The sequence below is a fragment of the Hemicordylus capensis genome, chromosome 3, assembly GCF_027244095.1.
Source record: "Hemicordylus capensis ecotype Gifberg chromosome 3, rHemCap1.1.pri, whole genome shotgun sequence".
Taxonomy (NCBI): Eukaryota; Metazoa; Chordata; class Lepidosauria; order Squamata; family Cordylidae; genus Hemicordylus; species Hemicordylus capensis.
This window is the reverse complement of record NC_069659.1, coordinates 4788323-4811389: the sequence shown is the minus strand read 5'-3', so window position 1 is coordinate 4811389 and position 23067 is coordinate 4788323. Positions and strand designations below refer to the sequence as shown.

The window sequence follows — 23067 nt, the reverse complement described above, 5'->3', positions numbered from 1 at the left end:
AGCACAGCCTGTGCAAGCCGAATAACCCCCATCACCTGTTGAGAGAGAGAGATCACCTGGCAGGGATCTCTGACATCACCTGCTAAGACTCTGAAGAGCTGCTGCCAGTCTGTGGAGATAATCTCGAGCTAGATGGACCAATGGCCTGACCTACTACAAGGCATATATTCAAGGCTGGGGTGTTAAAAGTGGAAGGAGTGGGACACCTTCTTGCGTGGGGCTTCTAGCTGTTATAGGATGGACAGGCCCTAGAGCAGTGATTCTCAAACTTGGGTCCTCAGGTGTTATTGGACTTCAACTCCCATAATCCCCAACCAAAGGCCACTGAGGCTGGGGATTATGGGAGTTGAAGTCCAATAACACCTGAGGACCCAAGTTTGAGAATCACTGCCCTAGAGCATCCCAAGTCTCCGTCTCTCTTCCTGCACATATGCACTAACCAGTGTTCCCCGTAGCAAGGCTTTAGAGATGTGGACTACAACTCCCATAACCCCCAGCTGCAATGGCAAAAGGACACTGCAGCTGGGGATTATGGGAGTTGTAGTCAACAACACCTCAGAATCCTTGTTACAGGGAACACTGTTACTAACTAAATATTCTGAGCCCCACCCCTTGATTTATGTCGCTATCTCCCCATACATGGTTTCACATTCTGCAAAGGCAACTTTTGGCTCTCTGACTTGGAAGCACATGGATAATCACTCTTTTTCCCAAAAGCTCCTCACCACAATTCCAATTCCATCGCGCACTCTCCTTGCTGCATCCAACCATCTGCCGCATATACCGCAGGGGGTGCACAGCCCCCTAATGAACGGTACTGGATCTGGATTGCAAACCCAGAAGGTCAGCATTCTGCAGGAGAGCACCGAGTCCAAACGCTACGTGGGAAAGGAAAACTTCCCACTCTTGACATGTTTAGAGAAGACAGAGCTTAAAGAATAAAGCTTTAAAAAAAAAAAGTTTGTTGGAAGGAAAAGGGTGCCTTATCTTTGTTATTGCAAGTTCTGGAGTCAGGCCTTGGGAAGGAAGGAAAAGAAAAGGTTGGCTGTGGAGAGAGTGAGAAAAGGCCTTTTCTGTGGAGAAGCCTGAACTCTAACTCGAGGCCAGAGCGCACATCTCTCCAGTAAGGCACTGAGCCAAACTTGAAGAGCCAGATCTTTCACAGATCCATTTTTAGCTTGACAAAACCCAGGGCTAGAGGCTTGCATGACTAATGTGGTCAGCTGCACTCAGGGTTTCTCAGGGCCAGATCCTCTCTTCCTGCCCCTGCCCCTCTGGTTGCAAGAGGCCTGTAGAAACGGGTCATACATGAAACAGGGTGCCTGGGGCCCTGCCTGGTAATGAGAGCTACAAAACTCACATCACACTCATTTACACATGATCAAGGGTGAAAGAGAGAGCCTAGAGGGGCCTCAGGGATACTTGTGCCCTCCCTCATCCAATAACAACTCCCTCAAAAGAATCAGTCTCCTTTTATCAAGGAGAGACTCCTCATCTCCTGAAGGTAACTTCATCCACAGCCAAATCTTCCTGACAAGGTCTTTCCTTTCTGGGGCAGTCGTGTGCCCCCTCCTTCCAGCTGTATTGGAAGAGTCCTGATCAGGGTGTTGTATTCCCAGTCATTTAAGGTCACCGGGTGGTCTTTTGAGGATGGATGACTGGAGCACAAGGAAAATGTCCGGCCCACTGGTCCTCCTAGCCCATGGCTGCTTAACTCAGGAGGCAGCTGTTCCAGGGCCTTCCCTAAACCTTTCTCAATTAAGCTGCCAGAGATCCGACTGAACCTGGGACATTCTGCTCTCGTCTCACTGAGGTATGGCCCCATCCCATCCAAATGGTAGAGATGCCTATGGCACGTCTCTCCACATTTCATAAGTGTTTTAAGTTGAAGAACAATGACCCACCTAAGCAAGGTTACAAGAAAATGGGTCTCTGTCCCCAAAGGGCTTACAATCCAAAAATAAAAAACACGGAATACCCCAACAATAGCTGTTGGAGGGATGCTATGGTGGGCTGAATAAGAGAGCTGCTCTCCCCTGCTAAACAGAAGAGAACCAACGTTTTTAAAAGGTTATCAATAAAATGATAACCTTTATTATATTATTATTAATTTATTATTTATTATTATTGTTTGTTAATTCTTATTATTTAAAATATTCCTATACTGCCCAAAACATGCATCTCTGGGCGGTTTACAATTAAAAGGTTAGCAAGGAGGTGGCCGATTAATTGGTCTAATAGATTAAAAACCTCCAATATGATTACGGAGGTGTTCTTGGCTGACCTGGCAACAGACGAAGTACCAGCTAAACCATGGGTGGTAGCGCAGCACCTAAGAAGAGGCATTCCTGCTTCTCTCACACACAGCAGGAATGCCTCTGCTCAGAGTGCCTGCTGTGACATGCACCTGCCCCATCGAAAAACAAAGGAAGTGGGGTCTCTTCTTCAGAACGACTGCTTTTACTCCAAGGCAAATGCGCGCAGACTTAAGGAAAGCCCCACAACTGACAGCCTGAGATTCCGTCATCAAGCGACAGCCTTGCTTGCTTACCCATACAGCCTTCTTCATCCACGAATGTTTTGGACTTAAGCACTCGCTTCCGTTTCCGTCTCTTCTCTCCCACGGAAGCCTGAGAGGGGAGATGAGAAGCAGGCCCGGTGAGAAGAGCCACAGCCAGGATCTGCTCCTGCCCCTTGGAAGCTCAGACAGGGAGCGGGCAGAAGGTGCCACCAGGCAGCCTCCTCCTCTTGCAAACGTCATGGGAGAAGACCTGGCCAGGCGGGGCGCCTGGATATGCTTGGCAGAAGCAACGGCAGGTCAGGAATGAGGTTTGCTTTTCAAGCAACAGTTAAAGTGTTGGCATATGAGTAGTAAAAGAGGGAGGCTTTTTATCCCATGGGACTCAGGCTGCTCCCTGGCAGCACCCTTTGCCACGTCCCTCCTAGGGACCCGCCACCAGCCGACAGCCATCCCAGTGTGCCCAACATCCCTTACTGTTGCCCCCATCAAAGGTCCCTTCCTACAGTCCTGGGAAGACTCCCTTCTCCACACCAATTTCCGACACCGTGGCCGCAGCCCAATTCTACGACAGTATCTGCAAAATCTCCTCTTACTCAACCTACCATTCATGCCAAAAACACAGCAAGCAATTCAAGCTGGACACAGAATCACTCCTCTTCTACCACTGTGACCCTCTGGTGGCTGAGCAGCTGCCATCGGGGAATAAACAGATTTGGAGTTGTTTGGGAGCAGAGGGGAGAATGCTGAAAACACACACACACACACACACACACACACACACACACACACACACACACACACACACTCCTACTACTAAGTCCTTTGAAAGCAGAAGAGGCCAGAGGATGGTTTCAGTCCTTTCCTGGCAATCTATTCTCAACTCCACAATGCTTTCCAAAGCACCATCCTTCCCTCCTTCCTTCCCTCCTTCCTTCCTACCACGACCAAGAGATCAGAGCAGGGACCCAATTCGGCAACTCTGCTCCTTCTCCCATCCATCCTCGCAACAGGTTATGCAACCCGAATGAGCCACGGTAGCCTGCACAACATTACCCCAAGTCAGCACTGAGGGTTTCTGACTGCAAGCTTCATCATCACCCAATTTGCTCCACTCACTAAGGTCTGCGAATGCATAGAAGTAAGGCAAAGAAAGGCAGCCTTTACCTCCATGGGAACAGGCTCTGGCATTGGTGGCTTCGGCACTGGAGCAGGAGAAAGATCTTTTTCCTCAGGAGCTAGGGGCGACTCCGGGACATCTGCAGGAAGGAGGAAGAGCAGGAGTCTGGTGTGAGTTTGCAGCCTTATCATGTCATTCTGTATTTATTACCATGTGCCCAGTTCAAGCCAGGGCAAACATACTTTGCACTGGAGTTTCGAAGGTTAACCACCTACATGCATCCCGGAGGCCTGATTTTGAGAAGGTGACACCACAGCTTTGATGACCAGCCTGGGGAGTGAAGGAATACAGCACCTCCAGAAGCAAAGGCCAAATATTTATGTGTCCCTTCCTAGTCAGCCAAGGAGAAATATTTGGAAAGATTGGATTCTTCCCGCAGCAGGAGACAGCAGGCTACACTGTCAAGAGGGGCTACAAATCAACTCTTTGGAGGTTCCTCAGTAGTCTCCATTAGCAGCTGCTTTGCAAACTACCAAATTCATACAATGCGCTTGTTTTGCTAGACAAGACCAGAGAGCCATCTAGCCAAGCCTCCCGGTTTCCACAGGGGCCAACCAGCTGTCCTGGGAAGCTTTCAAGCAGGGCATGCAGGCAAACAGAACTTTGCAGCTGGGGCTTCCCAACAACTGGTATTCAGAGGCATCCTGAGGTGGGCAAGCTTGGCATAGGAAGCTGCCATTTACTGAGTCAGACCATTGGTCTACCTAGCTCAGTACTGCCTACACAGATTGGCAGCGGCTTCTCCAAGGCTGCAGGCAGGAGTCTCTCTCGGCCCTATCTTGAAGATGCGGCCAGGGAGGGAACTTGGGACCTTTGCATGATGCTCTTCCCAGAGAGGCCCCATCCCCTAAGGGGAAGTTCTTAGAGCACTCACACATGAAGTCTCCCATTCAAATGCAAACCCAGGCAGACCCTACTTAGCAAAGGGGGACGATTCATGCTTCCTACCACAAGACCAGCTCTCCTTCCCTGAACTGTGGGTAGGGATGATGGGAGCTTTAGTTCAACAACAGCTGGAGGGCCAAGGCTGCCCACCCCTGCTTTCAACCTTCCATATAGCCATCATGACCAGCAGCCATTGAAAGCCTTGCTCTCCATTTGTTAGCCTAATCCCCCTTTAAAGCCATCTAGGCTAGTGGCCATCACCACATCTTGAAGCAGTGAGTTCCACAGGTTAATTCTGTGCTGTTTGAAGAAGTTCTTCCTCTTGTCCATCCTAAATCTCCTGCCAATTGTTTTCTTTGGAGGACCCCTGGCTCTAGTGCTGTGGTGGGGTGAGGTGGGGAAGAAGCCCCCTTAAATTTTTGTCTGGCTTTTGTATCTTGAGTTACTACAGTCAAAGAGGGCAGTTTGAGCAGCTAGAGGAGAGCTGGAATCACCAAGCGGTGTGTGCTCTGGTTGAGCTGGAATCACTGAGAAGCTGAGCGCTGCTGAAAGGAACGCTGAGAGCCAAAGGCAGAGCCGAAATTGCACCAAGAGCAGCTGAAGGAAGCATCTGCGCCAGAAGCTGCCAGGGCTGGGCAGAAGGAGCAAGGCCTGTGGCAGGAGCAGAAAGAGGCCTGCTACAAGTGCAGAGCAGAGCGAGAGCTGGCCAAGGAAAGCCACCGGGGAGGCTTAGGGCCTAATCTAGAGGACAGGCTAGCTAGATGTGTTTATTCCAGCTTTCACTTCTTCCGTTTGCTCTTATGGTTAGGGTTAAAATGTCTCCCTGTCCCCAAAGGGCTCACAGTCTAAAAAGAAACATAAGATAGGGCACCAACAACAGCCACTGGAGGGATGCTGTGCTGGGGCTAGAGAGGGCCAGTTGCTCTCCCCCTGCTAAATAAAGAGAATCACCACTTCAAAAAGGTAGCAGCGCTGTTTCCCCAACTTCTGGCTTAGTGCTCAGCGGCAGAGTTAGCAGGGCAGGAAACTGCTGTCTCTGCAGCCTAAGGCTTTAACAGAGAAACTACACACATTTAAGAGTCTCTCGGAGCCAGAAGAGCTAGAAACTTGACCTTTGTTCTTTATCTTAAAGCCGTGATTAGAGATTCAACAGAGTATCCATGAGGTCACAACAATGCAGATTTTTTTTTAAAAAAAAAACCCAGGAATACTCTCCTATCCCATCTCAAGAAGACAGCCATCATGTCCTAGGCCTGCGGGACAATTCCTGGAGCCCTTGGTGGCTTCAGCACACCTCCTGCACAGAAACACCCAACCCCACTCAGCGTTACTGGCACACAAAAGCTGAGAACAGGCTTGAATCAGTGGCATGAACGCAGCTCCACGGAAGAAATGAGTGGCACACACACTAGCTTTAGAGAACTGCATTTTAAAAATGCACAGAGGCAGCTTTAAAAACCGATAAGGTGATGCAGCCCTAAAATCCACTCTGCAAAGACCTACAAAAAGGTATTTTTTGTTTATTTAATCCCTCCTCAAAACTGGGTTTTCTGTGAAACCTTTGGCTTAACCCTTTAATCACACATGACTGTTTAACGGAAACACTAGAAATCCTGGAGAGAGGCAGAACAAGCTTCCTTTCCTGCCCACTTCTGGCTTTCTGCTCGTACTGTAGCCGAAACACAAATTCTGGATGCAAAAGCAGCCTAGCCTATTAGTTCAGTGATGGGAATGAGGTTTGAGCCAGACGTGAGACCAAGCAACTTTCTGCATGTTAAGCAGGACTCAGACCAAGATCATGGCTGGCTTCCAACCTCTCAACTATGTGCTGTGTTCTTCCAAAAGGGGACTCCAAGCGAATCGCAGAAACATAAGCTGCCAGAGAGACAGTTGGGCATGGGACACGATCCACAAAGACATCTCAAGATGCCAACTGCTAAAGTAAGCTGGGGGTTTTGAAGTGCAAAGACAACACGTCTTCAAGGCTCAAACCACAATGCTCATAATCCGCATGAGAAGAAAAAGCAGTCTTGAAAATTGTTTGGAAGGTCTGAATTGGCTAGAATGGAGCTATGAAATTTTAAACCCGCAGGAGAGTTAAGAGACATTTGGGGAATCTTACAGTCAGAGAGAAGGCCCAGATGAACAATCAGGTTTGAAACTCCTGCATCAAAGCCCTCTGGAATTCCCAGCATGCCTTCAAATAAGTGCAACCTACCTGGCAACTGCTCAAATTCATGGAGAACCGTTCTATCAGTGGCTACTAGTCTGATGGCTATAGGCCACCTCCAGCCTCAGAGGCAAGATGCCTCTGAATACCAGCTGCAGGGGAGCAACCGCAGGAGAGAGGGCAGGGCCTCAACTCCTGCCTGTGGGCTCCCCAGAGGCATCTGGTGGGCCACTGTGTGAAACAGGATGCTGGACTAGATGGGCCATGATCCTGATCGAGCAGGGCTGTTCTTATCATCTTAGCACATGGCAAAGTACCACTTGTGTCCTGATGGTACTATATAAACAGTAAACAGCAGCAGGAAGGGTACAACTGCAACAGGCAGATTCTCTGGATCCCTCTCCTTCATGCTTTTTCACACAACACATAATCAACTTGTGGAATTCTCTGCCATGAGATGTGGTGACAGCCAATAACCTGGATGGCTTTAAGAGGGGTTTGGATCACTTCATGGAGGAGAGGTCTATCGACGGCTAATAGTAGGAGGGCTACAGGCCACCTCCAGCCTCAAAGGCAGGATACCTCTGAGTACCAGTTGCAGGGGAGTAACAGCAGGAGGGAAGGCATGCCCTCAACCCTGCCTGTAGGCTCCCAGGGTCATCTGGTGGGCCATTGTGTAAAACAGGATGCTGGACTAGATGGATTTCCTTGGGCCTGATCCAGCAGGGCTGTTCTTATGATACACCTCTGTTGTGGCCCTCAAGGCTAAGCAGCAGCTCTCATTGCATACGCCCACCCTTCCTGCAGACCAGCACTGTATCTGGTTTTGTTTTCCTCTGCTCTCTTGTGATGAGCCGACAGTGTGGCCTCTAAATTCCTCTGGCCTCTAAATTCCTCTCAATTGGCTTCTTGCATGCTCGTTTTGTTCAGGGTGTACACAGACAGAGACATCCCTTGCTTGGTTCCAAATTTATTTTATAGTGATCTACTATGAACATCAGGATCACTGCTATCCAAATCTTTTGGAGTCTGAACATAAGAATCCCTTCCACAGTGGCTGAAACTAAGCACCTGGCAGGATCAGGCTCCACTGTTTTCAGTACCTTCTGCTCTCCGCTGTCTTGGCAGCTTTGCTTTCAGTGCCATCATTTAGACAATTTTATAAACATTATGAATCCTGCAATCCTAAACACAAATCCTGGGATGTTAAGCTAAATGAAGCAGTCACGGTGAGTTACAAAAAGCTGGCTGCATGATGCTGTTCCCACAGGATCTCACAAAACCTTCAAGGAGAACTTATAAGTTCCTGCCAAGAATCTGAACTCAGCTCCAAGTGGGACCCAACTACACAAGGCAAGTTGTTGCATCTTCTTGAGTTTGTGCATGGAGAATTCTGCAAGGCATCTGGTAGTACAGGATTTGGACTACTGAGCAAGCTTGCCTTTCTTTTAGAATTGTGTGCCATGCTTCTTGCTTGCAGTTGACAGAACACAATAAACTTCCATAAAACACACACACCAAAATGCACCAGCCATAAAAACAAAAGCAGCTCCTTTATGGCTATTAGGACACGTTGGGAAAAGATGCTGGCAATACTTTAAGAAAGCTCCAGTGTTTGCAGGGTGGTGGTGGTAGTAGTAGTAGCTTCTGTGTCTTGCTTGGCTACCAGGCCCCCCACCCCGGGGCTGACCATCATGTTCTCCCTGGTTTTGTTTTGGTTTTTTTGGTTTTTTTAAATTACAGCCTGCTTTTCACTTTGGAGACTATCCTCCACCCAGGTCCTACTGCCCTTTACCTTAGCTGAACTCATGAATGTGCACACTGCTGGGCTAGTAGGATTCATCCAGTTTGGTGCAAAGCAAATATGCATTCTGCAGCATAAGCATTTTATGGCGGGGTTCTTAAAATTTGGGTCTCCAGATGTTGGACTACCATCTTCCCTAGCACAATGGCCATTTTGCCTGGAGATGATGGGAGTTCTGTCCAGCAGCATCTGAGGACCCAAGTTTGAGAACCTCTGATTTATGGGCATTTAGCCATTTGTGATATTTTACAGGCCACTGCCCCTTTGACGCAGGTGCAGGGAACAGCCAAGGTATGAAGAGGGAGGCTGAATGCGACGCTCAAGGCTACCACTTGCATGGGGTGAAGCATGAAGAATGCTGAGGCCCATCCTGCATACCAGTTGCAGGGGACCAACAGCAGGAGAGAGGGCATGCACATACCTCTTGCCTGTGGGCTTCCCAGCGGCGTCTGGTGGGCCACTGTGCGAAATAGGATTCTGGACTAGATGGGTCTTCTTGGGCCTGATCCAGCAGGGCACTTCTTATGTTCTTACCCTAGGATCTCCCCCGCCAACTGCCACTGCATCATTGTGTGTATGTGCTGATAAAGTACACACCAGGTCCAAATAGCTAAAGCAGGAGCCTCCAATCCACTATAGTAATTGGGACCAGGCCTTGCTGGATATTAAACTTAGCAGTGAAAGGAGGGGGAGGGGCTTTTTTTTTTAAAGCAATGGATCCCTAGAGAGCTCCCTCCTCCTCAGGGAGGTTTAGTAGGCCTAGTTCCTGAACATAAGAACAGCCCTGCTGGACCAGGCCCAAGGAAGCCCATTTAGTCCAGCATCCAGTTTCACACAGTGGCCCACCAGATGCCGCTGGAAGCCACAGGCAGGAGTTGAGGGCATGCCCTCTCTCCTGCTGTTACTTCCCTATATACTGCAGATATACTGCCTCTGAACATGGGGGTTCCATTTGGCTACCATGCCTCAGAGTTGTTGATAGACCTGACCCTCAGAAATTTGTCTCATCCCCTTAAGCAGGGGGTTCTCAACCCTGGGTCCCCAGATGTTGCTGGACAACAGACCCCATCATAAGAACAGCCCAGCCGGATCAGGCCCAAGAAGGCCCATCTCGTCCAGCATCCTCTTTCACACTGTGGCCCAGCAGATGCCTCCAAAAAGCCCACAGGGAAGAGCTGAAGGCATGCCCTCTCTCCTGCTCTTACTCCCCTGCAACTGGTACTCAGAGGCATCCTGCCTTGGAGGCTGGAGGTGGCCCACAGCCCTCCGACTGGTAGCTGTTGATAGACCTCTCCTCCATGGATTTATCCAAACCCTCCTGCTTTGAGGACGTCAATGAAGACCAGTAGAAGCTCATCCTAATGAGCCAAGGGGGATCCAGAGGAGGCGCAGTTGCCTCTGCTTCCTGGCTACAGCCCAGGTGGCTCCTCTTCTTCCGCTTGCTGCCTTCAGGCTGGCCATTTGCCAGGTAGAGTGGCACACTTCCACACAGCTCCACCTTATGAATGGCCAGCCTGCAGGCAGTGTGGGTGGGAGGGGAGGGAGGGAGGGAGAGGAGCACCCTGAGCAGCTGTGCCTCCTTAGGCTCTCCCCCGGCTCATTAGGACAAGCTGCTACTCACAAGAACAATCCTGTTCATTTGCAGAGTCTACTTCATTCTCCTGAATAGTGCTGATGTTTTTATTGACATCACACAGCTGGGTTTAATGGCCAAACAGAAAGGTAAAGGTAAAGTGGGCTGTCAAGTTGATTTCAACTCCTGGCGCCCACAGAGCCCTGGGGCTGTCTTTGGTAGGATACAGGAGGAGTTGACCACTGCCTCCTCCCACGCAGTTTGAGATGATGCCTTTCAGCATCTTCCTATATCACTGCTGCCCGATATATTCATGTCTTAATTGCTGCCAGTGTTTTTCTTTTCTTGAGCTGGATTTTATTGGATATTCAAGACCTTCCTGTTCTTGCAAACTTTTAATCAGAATTTTAATAATTTGTTTTATATTGTTTTTATTGTGTTTTATGTATTTTAAGCTGTGATTTTAATGATAGATAGATAGATAGATAGATAGATAGATAGATAGATAGATAGATAGATATTTTGCAACTGTCAGCTTCCCTGGTGGCTCTTTTGAAGCCACGTGGTGGGATACAAGTTTTCAGAGTGGAAAAACAAAAACTGTATACAAGCAACTCCTTTCCAACACATACATACGTGTTACCCTGGTGCTGATCAGATGGGAGTGTGTGTGTGTCTGCACAATTTCTGTTCAGAGCATGGAAGACAAGGCAAAGCCAGTTCAGTGAGTTTTTGCACACATCCAGGTCAGACTCTTAGCATTATCACCACCATTTATTCCAGGGGGTTCTCAAACTTGGGTCCCCAGCTGATGTTGGACTACAACTCTCATCATCCCCCAGCCATAACAGTCAACGGCTGAGAGATGATGGGAGTCATACAGTGTTCCCTGTAAGGCATGCACATGCTCACAAGACTTTTGACGGCCGTTCAGTTAATTTTAGACCCCCGCTCAGGTTGAATCAGGAAGGCCCCATTCTGAATGCATGTGTGTGCACACACTGCCTCGAGACTGCCACCCAGAACAAAACTCATTCTGCACACAGATGAAGAAAAGTATCGTGAATACTGGAGTCATAGTCCAACAACATCTGGGGACCCAAATTTGAGAACCCCTGAGATATTTCTAACCCACCCACTCCCACCATATCTACAAGGCTTCATAGTAGCCACACAGTCACTGGGCACCCACCAGTCACTCCCTCTTACCCTCCTCATTGCTGCTATCCGATTGAGGCGGTTTGATTCGACGCCTCTTTTTCTTCAGTCTTTCAGCCTCTTCTTCCTCTTCATCAGATATCTCCACCCTCTTTAATCTGCAAACATGATATGTCATCTCAAATGTATTTTGGGGTGAATGGTGAGAAGAAAAGGGAAACTTCCTGCAAATAGAAACTTCTTGCTGGAAGTAGCCAAGATGAGCAAGGGTGCTCACAAGCTCCGGGAGCAAGACTGGGACAAGAGTCAGTGGGCTATGCTGGGCTTGTGTGACCTGGCATGGGAAGAGCTTGGACAGTGGGAGCAAAAGGGGAAGTTAGAGCAGGTGACCGACTAGGCACAGGCAGAGGATCTCCTAGCAATTGGGAAGGGACTTTGATTGCTTACCACCAACCCCCTCTGAGCTGAGGCCACAGAAACCGTCACCCAAAATTTGAGATAGAATTCTATACTTCTGCTGGCCACACCATAGTCGTGAAAGACAGACATCCCTGCACCTCGGATCTTATCCTAAGAGTCTAAACGCCATGCAACCAAGCTGGTCTCTAAAGTGCAGTTCTATAATAATTTGTGTCCCTAACAGTTGCTCAGTATTCTCTTTTGAATGAGTTGTCCCTGCTATGAGGTAGTGTCTCGGATTTCTGGAGCTGCTTTTAAATATATTTTTTTACATGACCATATTTTAACTAGTGGGGCGGGGAGGGGGGGATGTAAATAGCTTCTTTCAGAATTGATGGGGAGATGCCAGCTAGCCAGCCTTGGAGGCAGAGACAACTCTAGGGAGGGCAGCCCTCTGCTCTGCTCTTCTGCCAAGGGCATCCTTTTCTCCAGAGCTCTGGGGCTGGAAACAAGAGAGCCAGTCAGCACTGCAACTGCAATGAGGAGGCAGGTGGGGGTGGGGGTGGGGAGCTCTCTGCAACAGGAAGCTGGCCAGACCAGCCATGACGGGCACGAGGTGGCAAACAAAATGTCTGCTATCTGGCAGGTTGGCTTAGAACAGGGGGTCCCAACTTTGGGTCCCCAGAACATTGCTGGCCTACAACTCCCATCATCCTCAGCTACAATTTTATGTGGCTGGGGATGATGGGCACTGTAGTCCAACACCACCTGGGGACCCAAGGCAGGGACTAGAATAGATGAGTAAACATTGTCAGGCAGCTGTAAGTTGTACTTACACTAGTCCAAAAACAGAAGGATGTTATGCAGAGGAGGCAGCCACATCACCCTGTGAAAGCTTGCTATGGGCACCAAGCTAGTCTATAATGCAGGCAAGCACGACATCATGTATAGTGCAGGCTAATGGGTTTTGCAGTCCATATGCACACATTGCTTTTCCTTCTGCAAAAAACCCTTACCTGCCAACGGTGGGCAACGGTTCTCCCTCATTTCACCCCCAAATCCACACATATATTTTAAGAACTGCCTGAGAAAACAGTTTTATTATTTAAACACTCCCACTTGGCCCAAGGGCTCTCATCAAGCTTTGAGTCCCTCACCCTAACTCAGTGGTGCCGGCTATTGAAACAGGAAGTCTCATTTATACAGCCACACCAGGGTTCTAGCCCCCATTGGTATACACCCAAAGGAACACCATATGCAGTCAGGGCTTTCTGACATTCCAAAACCCAGGGACTTCTAGAATTTGATTGTGTGTGGTGGTGGTGGGGCTTCTTTTTCTTACATAGCTCTCTGCACTTTAATACACCCTCATTATTTCCTTTTTGCCCCTCAAAATCCCATGCCTCCCCCTCCTGTACTCTTCTCAGAACTTAACCTCACCTGGCCCACATACACATAGCAGTGAGGATAGTAAAGGCATTCAGGAAGTTTACAGACAAAAGCTTAGTTGATATAATTTATTCTGGGCACAGAAGTTAAGTTTCCCCAGCATGTAAAATTATGGATAGTGTATAAAGTTTTGCATTGGATGATGTCAAAGCTAGAGAATCAAGACAGAGAAGGCCTTGAAGCTGGTTTAAATCAAATCCCAACACTGAACAACACACACACACAAATCTGTTGCACCCCAAAGCCTCTGATTACCACTCACATTTTTCTGTACCTTTTTTTGTCTTTCTGCTGCACTTTCACAGGCTCGGCCTTCTTGCCAGGTTTCTCAAGTCCTGCTGTGCCAGAGGGAGACCTGGATTCCACTGGAGACTTGGCTCCCGATTTTTCTTCCTTTTGCTGTTCAGCCTCACTGCTGATTTTGCCTGAAGATACCATAAAATGTAAATTTTACAAAGCATGTGCTGAGGATGACAAAAGCATACGAGCCTCACTGAACACTGTGAGCAGACGATGGCTCCAAAGACTGCCAAGAGCTCCTCTGAGCAGACCCAGATGCTACCAGTTTGTCCAATGGGAGGAGAGCTGGTCTTGTGGCAACAAGCATGAATCGTCCCCATTAGCTTAGCAGGACAGGAACATAGGAAGCTGCCATATACTGAGCCAGACCATTGGTCTATCTAGCTCAGTATTGTACACAGACTGGCAGCAGCTTCTCCAAGGTTGCAGGCAGGAATCTCTCTCAGCCCGATCTTGGAGATGCTGCCAGGGAGGGAACTTGGAACCTAGAGGCTCTTCCTAGAGTGGCTCCATCCCCTGAGTGGAATCTCTTACAGTGCTCACACTTCTAGTCTCCCATTCAAATGCAACCAGGGTGGACCCTGCTTAGCTAAAGGGACAAGTCATGCTTGCTACCACAAGACCAGCTCTTCTCTCCTTCGAGGTTGCATCTAAATGGGAGACTACACGTGTGAGCACTGTAAAGATATTCCCCTCAGGGGATGGGGCCACTCTGGGAAGAGCTTGCATGCAGAAGATTCAAAGTTCCTTCCCTGGCAGCATCTCCAAGCTAGGGTTGAGAGAGACTCCTGCCTGCAACCTTGGAGAAGCCGCTCCCAGTCTGTGTAGACAATTCTGAGAGATGGACCTGACTCGGTAGAAGGCAGCTTCCTCTGTTCCTAAATCTAGACACACTCTACTTCACCCACCCACCCCCATTTGTCTCTTCCCTACTTCAGCACTGTAGGGAAACTCTTATGAACATAGGAAGCTGCCTTATGTATTATCCCCCTCTCAGAGCTGAGGAGGAGAGGAATTCGCTTACTGCGGCCACCAAGTGCGTTTATGACAGAGGCAAGATTCAGTCTGGGGAAGTCCTGATCCACAGCTCAGTCTTGTAGCCACTACACTGCATCGGCACTTACAGCCCCATTCAAAAGCGTGACCCCCACCCACCCCACCAGCCGAAGGAGGATGGTTCATCCTACCACTCCAGAACTCTTCTCTCTCGTGCTGGCCCATGTGTAGTACACTCTTGACTAGGAGAGAACTCTGAATAGGCATGCCTAGCACCAAGCTGCTGGTGTCACCTAACCAACCACCAGCCCTTTAGAGTCATTAAATACCACCACCAGAACTTGCCTCAAGCCCTCACAATGGGGGAGACAACACAAAAAGGAACTTACAATCCTTACTCAAAGCAGCTTTTCCAAAGAAGTTGTTTAGTAGGTTTCCTTTAGCAGGTGCCTTGTTGCTTGCTGTGGAGGCCTGAAAATAATCAACAGGAATGGTCAGGAATAAAAGAACATTCCTGCTGGATCAGGCTGAAGGCCCATCTAGTCCAGCATCCTGTTCCACACAGCAGCCCACTAGATGCCGCTGGAAGCCTACAGGCAGGAGCTAAGGGCATGCCCTCTCTCCTGCTGTTGTTCCTCTGCAACTGGTACTGGGAGGCATCCTGCCTTTGAGGCTGGAGGTGGCCTATAGCCATCAGACTAGTAGCTGTTGATAGACCTCCCCTCCATAAAGTTATCCAAACCCCTCTTAAAGCCATCCAGGTTGTTGGCTGTCAGCACATCTTGTGGCAGAGAATTCCACAAGTTGATGATGCGTTGTGTGAAAAAGTACTTCCGTAGTCTGTTACACAAATGCCCTGAAAAGCCAAGAGCACAGGCCACCACAAATGCCATCTTGCAAGCCCCTTGGAAATGAAGAGGGCGGGCTCTACAGCAAATACATTGGCTTGCACCACTCCCATTCCTTTGGGTGAGACTTGCTCAAGAGAGGCTCCTGGCAGAACGCATCTGAAGTCAAACTCCCATGTTTGTTGATTTACAACTACTACTACTTATATACTGCTTTTCATTGAAAAAGTCCTCAAAGCAGTTTACATGGAAAAAGAAGAAGGAAGTTCCCTGTCCCCGAAAGGGCTCACAGTCTAGAAAGGAGCACAAGGTAGACACCAGCAACAGCCACTGGACAGATGCTGCAGTGGGGTTGGACAGGGCCCGTTGCTCTCCCCCAATGAATATGAGAAGTGCCACTGTGAAAAGTGCCTCTTTGCCTAGTTAGCAGTCACATTTCTGCTCATCTTCAACCACCTCTTGGCAAGCATTACAGCTAGACAGAAAAAAAGAAATCTTTGATTCTCCAGGCCCTAATGCTGGATTCTGCGTGAGCAAATGACAGACATCTTGGTCGTTTGCTCTGCTGCAAGAGTCAGCAAGAAACAAGGGGCCATACACTTGGTGACCAAAAGCTCACGATTGCCTCTGCAGGTCTGCTGGGGGCAGGTTCTCAACCCTGACACCACCCTCAGTGGTGGGAGGCACTCAAAAAAACTAATGAGAAGCACTGTTGCTTTCCAGGTTCCCCCGTCCCGTCCCCCCCGGGAGGGTGGCAAGCCCAGTCAACAGCAGGGGAAACCTCGCGCCCTTGCCCCATGCTTGGCTACTTACACTTGGGGTCTCTTTAGCCTCCACTTTGGCTTCTTTGTGTGTGTCTTGGGATCTGGCAGCAGATTTTGCAGCAAACATTCCCATGATGCCCTTGGCCTGCTGGGAGGTCTGCTTCGCAGAAGTGCTTGGGGCATGGCCATTGATCACAGGCACGGCAGCTGCATTCGTGCCCCCTGGTGGCTGGGATTCGGCCTGCGCAGGGGGGTCGATCCGAGACATTTCAGCTGCTGTCCTGGCAACTGCAGCAGCACAATGAATAGCACTAAACCTGGGGGGCGGGGAGGGAGAAAGGGAGGGAGGGGTGTGTGAAATTTGAGTTAGCAATGTAAGGTTTCAACATCCACCTTCATTTGTTGCCTTTAAGCATCTAACAGGACTGTGCATGTCAGGAAAACAGGAATTCCGACATTAGGATTCCCAGCCCTCATCACCAGGAGGCATCAGAGCACGGGGGGCAAGTGCCCCAAGTAGTGCACGGGTGGTGGGGCCCCTCAGAACTCAGCTTCTGAGCAGGACTGCAATACCCAGAGGCCCTTGTGTTATCCCAGCAGCCGTGCAGGCTTCCCAGGCCCACCCCTGCAAACTCCAAAACATCACTGCGCCACCCAACCGCCACTGCACCAGTACTGGGCGGCTAGTTAAAGGGCCCCCACCATCAGCGTGCTACCCAAGGGACTTGCCCCGTGCTCTGATGCCTCCTGGGGGGTGGGGGCGCTGGGGCTGGAAATTCAGACATCAGAATTCCTGTTTTTCTAACCTGCACAGTCCTGGCATCTAACACTCCAGCCTGTCTCTTATAGCCATGGGGTTAGGACATCTCCTAGCAATGTAATTCCTTTGTTTCACTCCTCATAAACTCCTTTTAAAAGGTGCTAAATAAAACACCATCTTGTTTTGAAGGCAAGCCGGGGAAGGGTTGCCTTATTTTAGGCTCCTAAACTGGTACTAATGATTGCTGTCCAAGCACTGCCTTGGAGACAAGAGAAAAGAAGAGCTCTTTCAGCTAAAAAGGATCAGTCAGGTGTCCCTTTGACCACACAATATTCCTTTAAAGGGAAACTGACAAAGCACTAAAGGGGAACACAGCAATTCAGCTCATACAGGAAGGGAGAAGGTTTGTATCATTAGTATGCTGAAGTTTCTACACTGACGTGATCAGTAGAAAGCTAACACTGCAGTGGGAAGCGGTGGGGGGAGGGGGGAGGGGGGAGTTCAGGTCACAATTGGATCCCATAGGGATGGGGTGCCAAGGATCACACACAGCTTGAATGTGACCCACAGCAACAGCAAGAGACAGACGAGCTCAGCCAGGCACACAGCAGACCAGACAGAACTCACTTGCTGCAGTTCTGGAGATTTGCTTTGATGATATCATAGTCGGTGTTGTAGAGAGGGCCGCTGTCTTTGAGGACGGCTTTCTGGATGCTGTAAACATGCACGCTGGCAATCGTAGACAGCTTTAGCTTCATGGCTGAAATGAAGAGGGGTGATCTTTGAAGGAAAAACAGTTTCTGAGAGATGCCACCTTCACTTTGCGGGGGTTCCCACTCGATGGCAATCTCTGAGCAAACGACTCGGGAGTGCCCTAGGCTGCTGGCGGCCCATATTGGAGTGGAGGTGCAGTTTGCACTAGCTGGTGCCTCCATGCGGCCAAAGCACATCTCTCTGAGCCAATCAAGTTTAGAAAACAAAACAAACCACAATATACTATGACAGCCTGGTGACAGGAAAACGCCCTTTACAACCTGGGCTCAAGTTACCTTAAAGACCACCTGCTTGGCCACTGAAATCTGCCAGCAAGGCCCTCTTTGGTCCACTATTGCCAGAAATGTGTCTGGAGAGTACGGTACCAGGACAGGCCTTTTTAGCGGTGACTCCTCAGTTAACGGACACCCTTTCTAGAGAGATCCTAATGGCCCCTCACTTGCTGTTTTTAAGCAGACACTGAACACTTGTCTGTTTTCCTCCTTAAGTATGTTCTAAGGTCTTAGCTGCTGGATAGTGATGTTTAGTTTGCTGTATTTTCATGGTCACGTTTTATGATCTCATTCTATTGTAATTTTGTGTATTTAAAATTTTATTTGTAAGTCACTTTAGGTGCTTAGGGGAAAAATGTGAGAATTATTAAAGTAAAGCTCAAACATGAAATAAACACTTTGTGAAGCATTTTGAATGTGAAATACAACTGTGAATATAAATCCATAATGCATTTCCAAATTAAAATACTAAATACATTCATAGGAACATAGGAAACTGCCATATACTGAGTCAGACCATTGGTCTTTCTAGCTCAGTATTGTCTCCACAGACCGGCAGTGGCTTTTCCAAAGTTCCAAGCAGGAGTCTCTCTCAGCCCTATCTTGGAGATGCCATCAGGGATGGAACTTGTAATAGCTTTAATAAATGCTGAGATGGCTTGTTTATGACATTTAAATGGTATTTGGTTTTTCTTATAGTCTTACAATGACATAAAATAAGGTATGTTTATAAAACAGGTGCAAGGACAGTGACAATTTTATTTATTTATTTATTTGTGCACTGCCCCAAACTTCTGTCTCTGGGTAGGTTACAGCGACATCCTGTAAAACCCATCCTGAGAGCTTCCCTAAGGATTTGAGCTTCATTTACATGTTGTGACAGCCAACAACCTGGATGGCTTTAAGAGGGGTTTGGATGACTTCATGGAGGTGAGGTCTATCAATGGCAACTAGTCAGAGGGCTGTGGGCCACCTCCAGCCTCAAGGGCAGGGTGCCTCTGAGTACCAGCTGCAGGGGAGTAATAGCAGGAGAGAGGGCACGCCCTCAACTCCTGTCTGTGGCTTCCAGCGGCATCTGGTGGGCCACTGTGTGGAACAGGATGCTGGACTAGATGGGCCGTGGGCCTGATCCAGCAGGGCTGTTCTTATGTTCTTATTTAGCCTTCACTGTGATGTCCCAGAGACAATCAGCAAGACCTTTTTGACCGGCTAATCCTAATGCATAGCAAACAAGTCTTTTCAGAGGTACGGAGAGGAAAAAGCTTGTTATACCAGCAACAGCTGGCAGGAAGGAGTCAGTATTGTGCCAGATGCAGCAGCAAATCTCTTTGAGGGCCTGGTAGTAAAGATCAGTGCAAGGAGCTCAGCAGAAACAGGGACTTACCACAGGATGCACTAAACCCCTGCCTCTCCCTCCTGCGCATCCTCTGCACTCTGCTTCCAACAGCTGGGAGGATCCAGCACAGTCTCTTCCCTGCTGCAATATTCTTTGGAAGATTCTCTTCCCATGGCTTGAACTTATGCATCTTCCAGAATGGGTGTATAAATTTGTGAATCTTTTTTTAAGATCCATACTTCTTTTGGGTGGCCAGAGAGAGGATAAGACAGGACAGGGGTTCCCAAAATCCCAACCAGTGGTACTCCAGATGTTGCTGAACTACAACTCCTCCCATCATTCCTAGCTACAATTTATTGTGGCTGGGGATGATGGGAGTTTTAGTTCAACAACATCTGGAGAGCCACAGGTTTGGAACCCCTGGGAGAGAACAATTACAGAGTGTTGCCTTCCTGAGCCACTGGGATGAGCCAGCTCTCGATCCAATAAAACAAGCACGCCCAGGACATCAGCAAGGCCTCCATATGAGAAACCTGCCTCATTCCTTCCAAGCTTACTTTGTTACCTGAAACTACAGGTGAAACTCGGAAAATTAGAATATCGTGCAAAAGTCCATTAATTTCAGTAATGCAAATTAAAAGGTGAAACTGATATATGAGACAGACGCATTACATGCAAAGCGAGATAAGTCAAGCCTTAATTTGTTATCATTGTGATGATCATGGCGTACAGCTCATGAAAACCCCAAATCCACAATCCCAGAAAATTAGAATATTACATGGAAACAAGAAGACAAGGATTGAAGAATAGAACAATATCGGACCTCTGAAAAGTATAAGCATGCATATGTATTCAGTACTTGGTTTGGGCCCCTTTTGCAGCAATTACTGCCTCAATGCGGCGTGGCATGGATGCTATCAGCCTGTGGCACTGATGAGGTGTTATGGAAGACCAGGATGCTTCATTAGCGGCCTTCAGCTCTTCTGCATTGTTTGGTCTCATGTCTCTCATCCTTCTCTTGGCAATGCCCCATAGATTCTCTATGGGGTCAGGTCAGGCGAGTTTGCTGGCCAATCAAGCACAGTACACTGTATACTTTTCGGAGGTCCGATATTGTTCTATTCTACAATCCTTGTCTTCTTGGTTCCATGTAATATTCTAATTTTCTGGGATTGTGGATTTGGGGTTTTCATGAGCTGTATGCCATGATCATCACAATTATAACAAATTAAGGCTTGACTTACCTCGCTTTGCATGTAATGCGTCTGTCTCATATATCCGTTTCACCTTTTAATTTGCATTACTGAAATTAATGGACTTTTGCACGATATTCTAATTTTCCGAGTTTCACCTGTATATCATCCTTAAGCTTTCTTACCCAGGGCAGGTAAACTTTTGGCAGTGAAGGAACTCAGTGAAGCAAGACACAGTATGAGTCCAACTGTTGTAGCAGGGTTATGGCTACAAACCCCTCTGCAGTCAAAATGTCTAGCCACACACCTATCCCCTGGGACCAAGAAACATTAGCCCTCTGATAATAATCACAGGGCTTGCAGCCCAAGAGCTTCTGCCAAGGCTGTATCGGATTACACAAAAGAGAGGCTGGTCAAAACAGAAGTTTGATGGAATGTCTGCATAGCCTCTGCAGTAGCTGGCCCTCCTAATCTCAAAGATGCTTTCCGTTCTGCGTCCTTCTTGGAGCCATTTTTGTCCCACACCATGGTGAGTGATGGGCAAGAGGGGCACACCTTTTGTAGAAGACGCCTGTAACCAGGAATCCACAGACTTTGGTTGGCCTTGGTAAATAGACAAGCCTTGCAGGCACCAGGACTGGCTCTTGCTTCTGATGTCAAGTGCTGAGCTTCCAAGGTACAGTGTAAGGTCAGAGATCCCCCTCCCCAACACAACAAACTTCCAGCTCCAAATCCAGGAGGAGGGCTGGGGCTAGTACAGGTTGGTCTGAACGTCCGAGGCACTAAAAGCCTGACCTTGGAGCTGGGGCAGGATCATCCCTGGAGCCACACAGAAGCGCTCTGTACCTCCAAATCACAGTGCAATGTGAACAAGCCCAGGCCTTCACCACAAGCTTGGAGTGGGCACTCGTCACAATTGTCAGAGCAGGGCAGGGCAGGATGCCCAGCAGGGCTAGTACATTTGTGGGCCCTACTTGTATCTGAAGAATGGCATATGCTAAGACCAGGTAGAACAGAGAAAGAGAAAGAGAGAGAGAGCGTGCGCACTAGCTTCAAGGCAACCCACCCAGGCAAAATCCATTCTCATATGGTTCTTTCCTGATTCACCCCTGGGACTGGAGCAACTATGAAGCCCTAAGTCCAACAGTACAAATCATTTGGAGGAACACTAGCAGGATACTTGGAAATTGGGGACACATTATACTGCTTGTGCTGCCTGGGGTGTGTGCACAAAGGGATATTGAGGTAGGAGTGTTTTTAATGACAATGAAATGTCAAGGGGTGGCTTAAAGTAGAGCCACCATTTTGTTAGGGCAAAGCAGTGAGCAGTGGGGTACCCTCAAGGGAGGGCTGGTCTTCTTGAATGGGAAGAGTGGGTGAGGCCATGATGGCTCCCAGTGAGGATGGAGAGGCACAATGGGGAGTTGCCTGGGAGGGGGTGGAGTTGGAGGGACAGCATAAGGTGCAGAGGGCAGACCAGGATAATGGGACGATGAAATGTCAGCATGAGCAAGGGGAGGAGAGCTGACCTTGTGGTAGCAAACATGATTGGTCCCCTTTGCTAAGCAGGGTCTGCCCTGGTTTGCATCTTATCGTGCTTACTATGTCCTCCCAGTGGAAGGATTTCCAAGCCAACATCACATGCTGTCTTTTACACTTCCATGTCTCACCCAGGGAACATCCTCTCTCTGAAGCCATTCTATAGAATAAATGCAGTATCTAAAGTCAGTTGGTAACAAACTTGTGAACTTCTCTAAAAGTGGATGTGGATTTTAAATGTTCCATGGGAACTGCCAATACTGCTCAAACTCATAAATAAGATAAAAGCAGAGGTATCTGGATGCCATTTGCAAACTAAGATTTGTTGTTAAGAGTCAACTAAAGATGACTTGTTTTAAAAAATAAAAGTACTTACCTGCTAGCTTGTCTTCTTTCACTACAGCAACCTTGTGGCACTGTGAAGAAATTGCATGTTATCATCACAGTGAACAAGGTTTTTTAAAAGATTGCCTTAGCCAGTACATACCTACATTCCTGTCCTTAAGATATTCAATCTAGAATCCAGTCTTGTGGATTTCCATGGAACATGTGAACAAGATAGGACTGTGACCTGTCACAGACGATACTGAGACAATAGGTAGACAGTACGGAGCTAGATGGACCAATGGTCTGACTCAGCATATGGCAGCTGCCTGAGTTCCTATGACCTCAGTTCCTTCCCCCACTCCTCTCCCCCAATGTAGGCATTTTCCTGGAATGGCAAAGATTCCCATAACAAGAGATGTGATGCTGACTCCCATAAACACTTTCTCTTAGGACAGCTCAGTGAACAGCTTTCTGTTCCAAGCTTTCCCCCACCCTCATCCCATCAGACTGACTAGTGATGCAATTGATTTTGTTTTTGCCCTCCCCTGGAACATGCAGCTTGGCTCCTTTCTTTCCCCCATACCCAACAGATTCATAATGACTCTTCAGTGTGAGTCTTTTCAGGGCAGCTAACAACTGGAATTTGACAAAGTCAGAAATATAAACAGCCAGCTCAAAAACACTGCAGCAGAATTAAATGCATCAATGAAAATCAGAAGCTCAGAAAAAAAGCATTTGCCTGGCACTGAAAGGAAGTGAAAGTAGGCCCCAAGTGAGCCTCTTGAGTCCAGCATTCCATGCAGCACCACAACCAAGGTGGCC

The 23067-nt window shown here is 48.4% G+C and overlaps 1 protein-coding gene across 4 annotated transcripts in view; it reads right to left on the bottom strand.

Moving 5' to 3' along the window:
• Window positions 1–23067, bottom strand: part of POLD3 (DNA polymerase delta 3, accessory subunit) — a 35145-nt gene that overhangs the window by 3096 nt on the left and 8982 nt on the right. Inside the window, exons 4-11 of one of the 4 annotated variants that reach the window (XM_053309072.1) lie at window positions 22295–22334; window positions 17432–17564; window positions 16094–16361; window positions 14822–14903; window positions 13399–13561; window positions 11340–11446; window positions 3686–3777; window positions 2552–2630 (exon numbers count right to left, since the gene is read on the bottom strand). In XM_053309072.1, coding sequence (XP_053165047.1) covers window positions 2552–2630; window positions 3686–3777; window positions 11340–11446; window positions 13399–13561; window positions 14822–14903; window positions 16094–16361; window positions 17432–17564; window positions 22295–22334 — 964 coding nt within the window. The remainder of the gene's footprint in view (window positions 1–2551; window positions 2631–3685; window positions 3778–11339; window positions 11447–13398; window positions 13562–14821; window positions 14904–16093; window positions 16362–17431; window positions 17565–22294; window positions 22335–23067) is intronic. The other 3 variants (XM_053309074.1, XM_053309073.1, XM_053309076.1) reach the window with 3 other exon arrangements.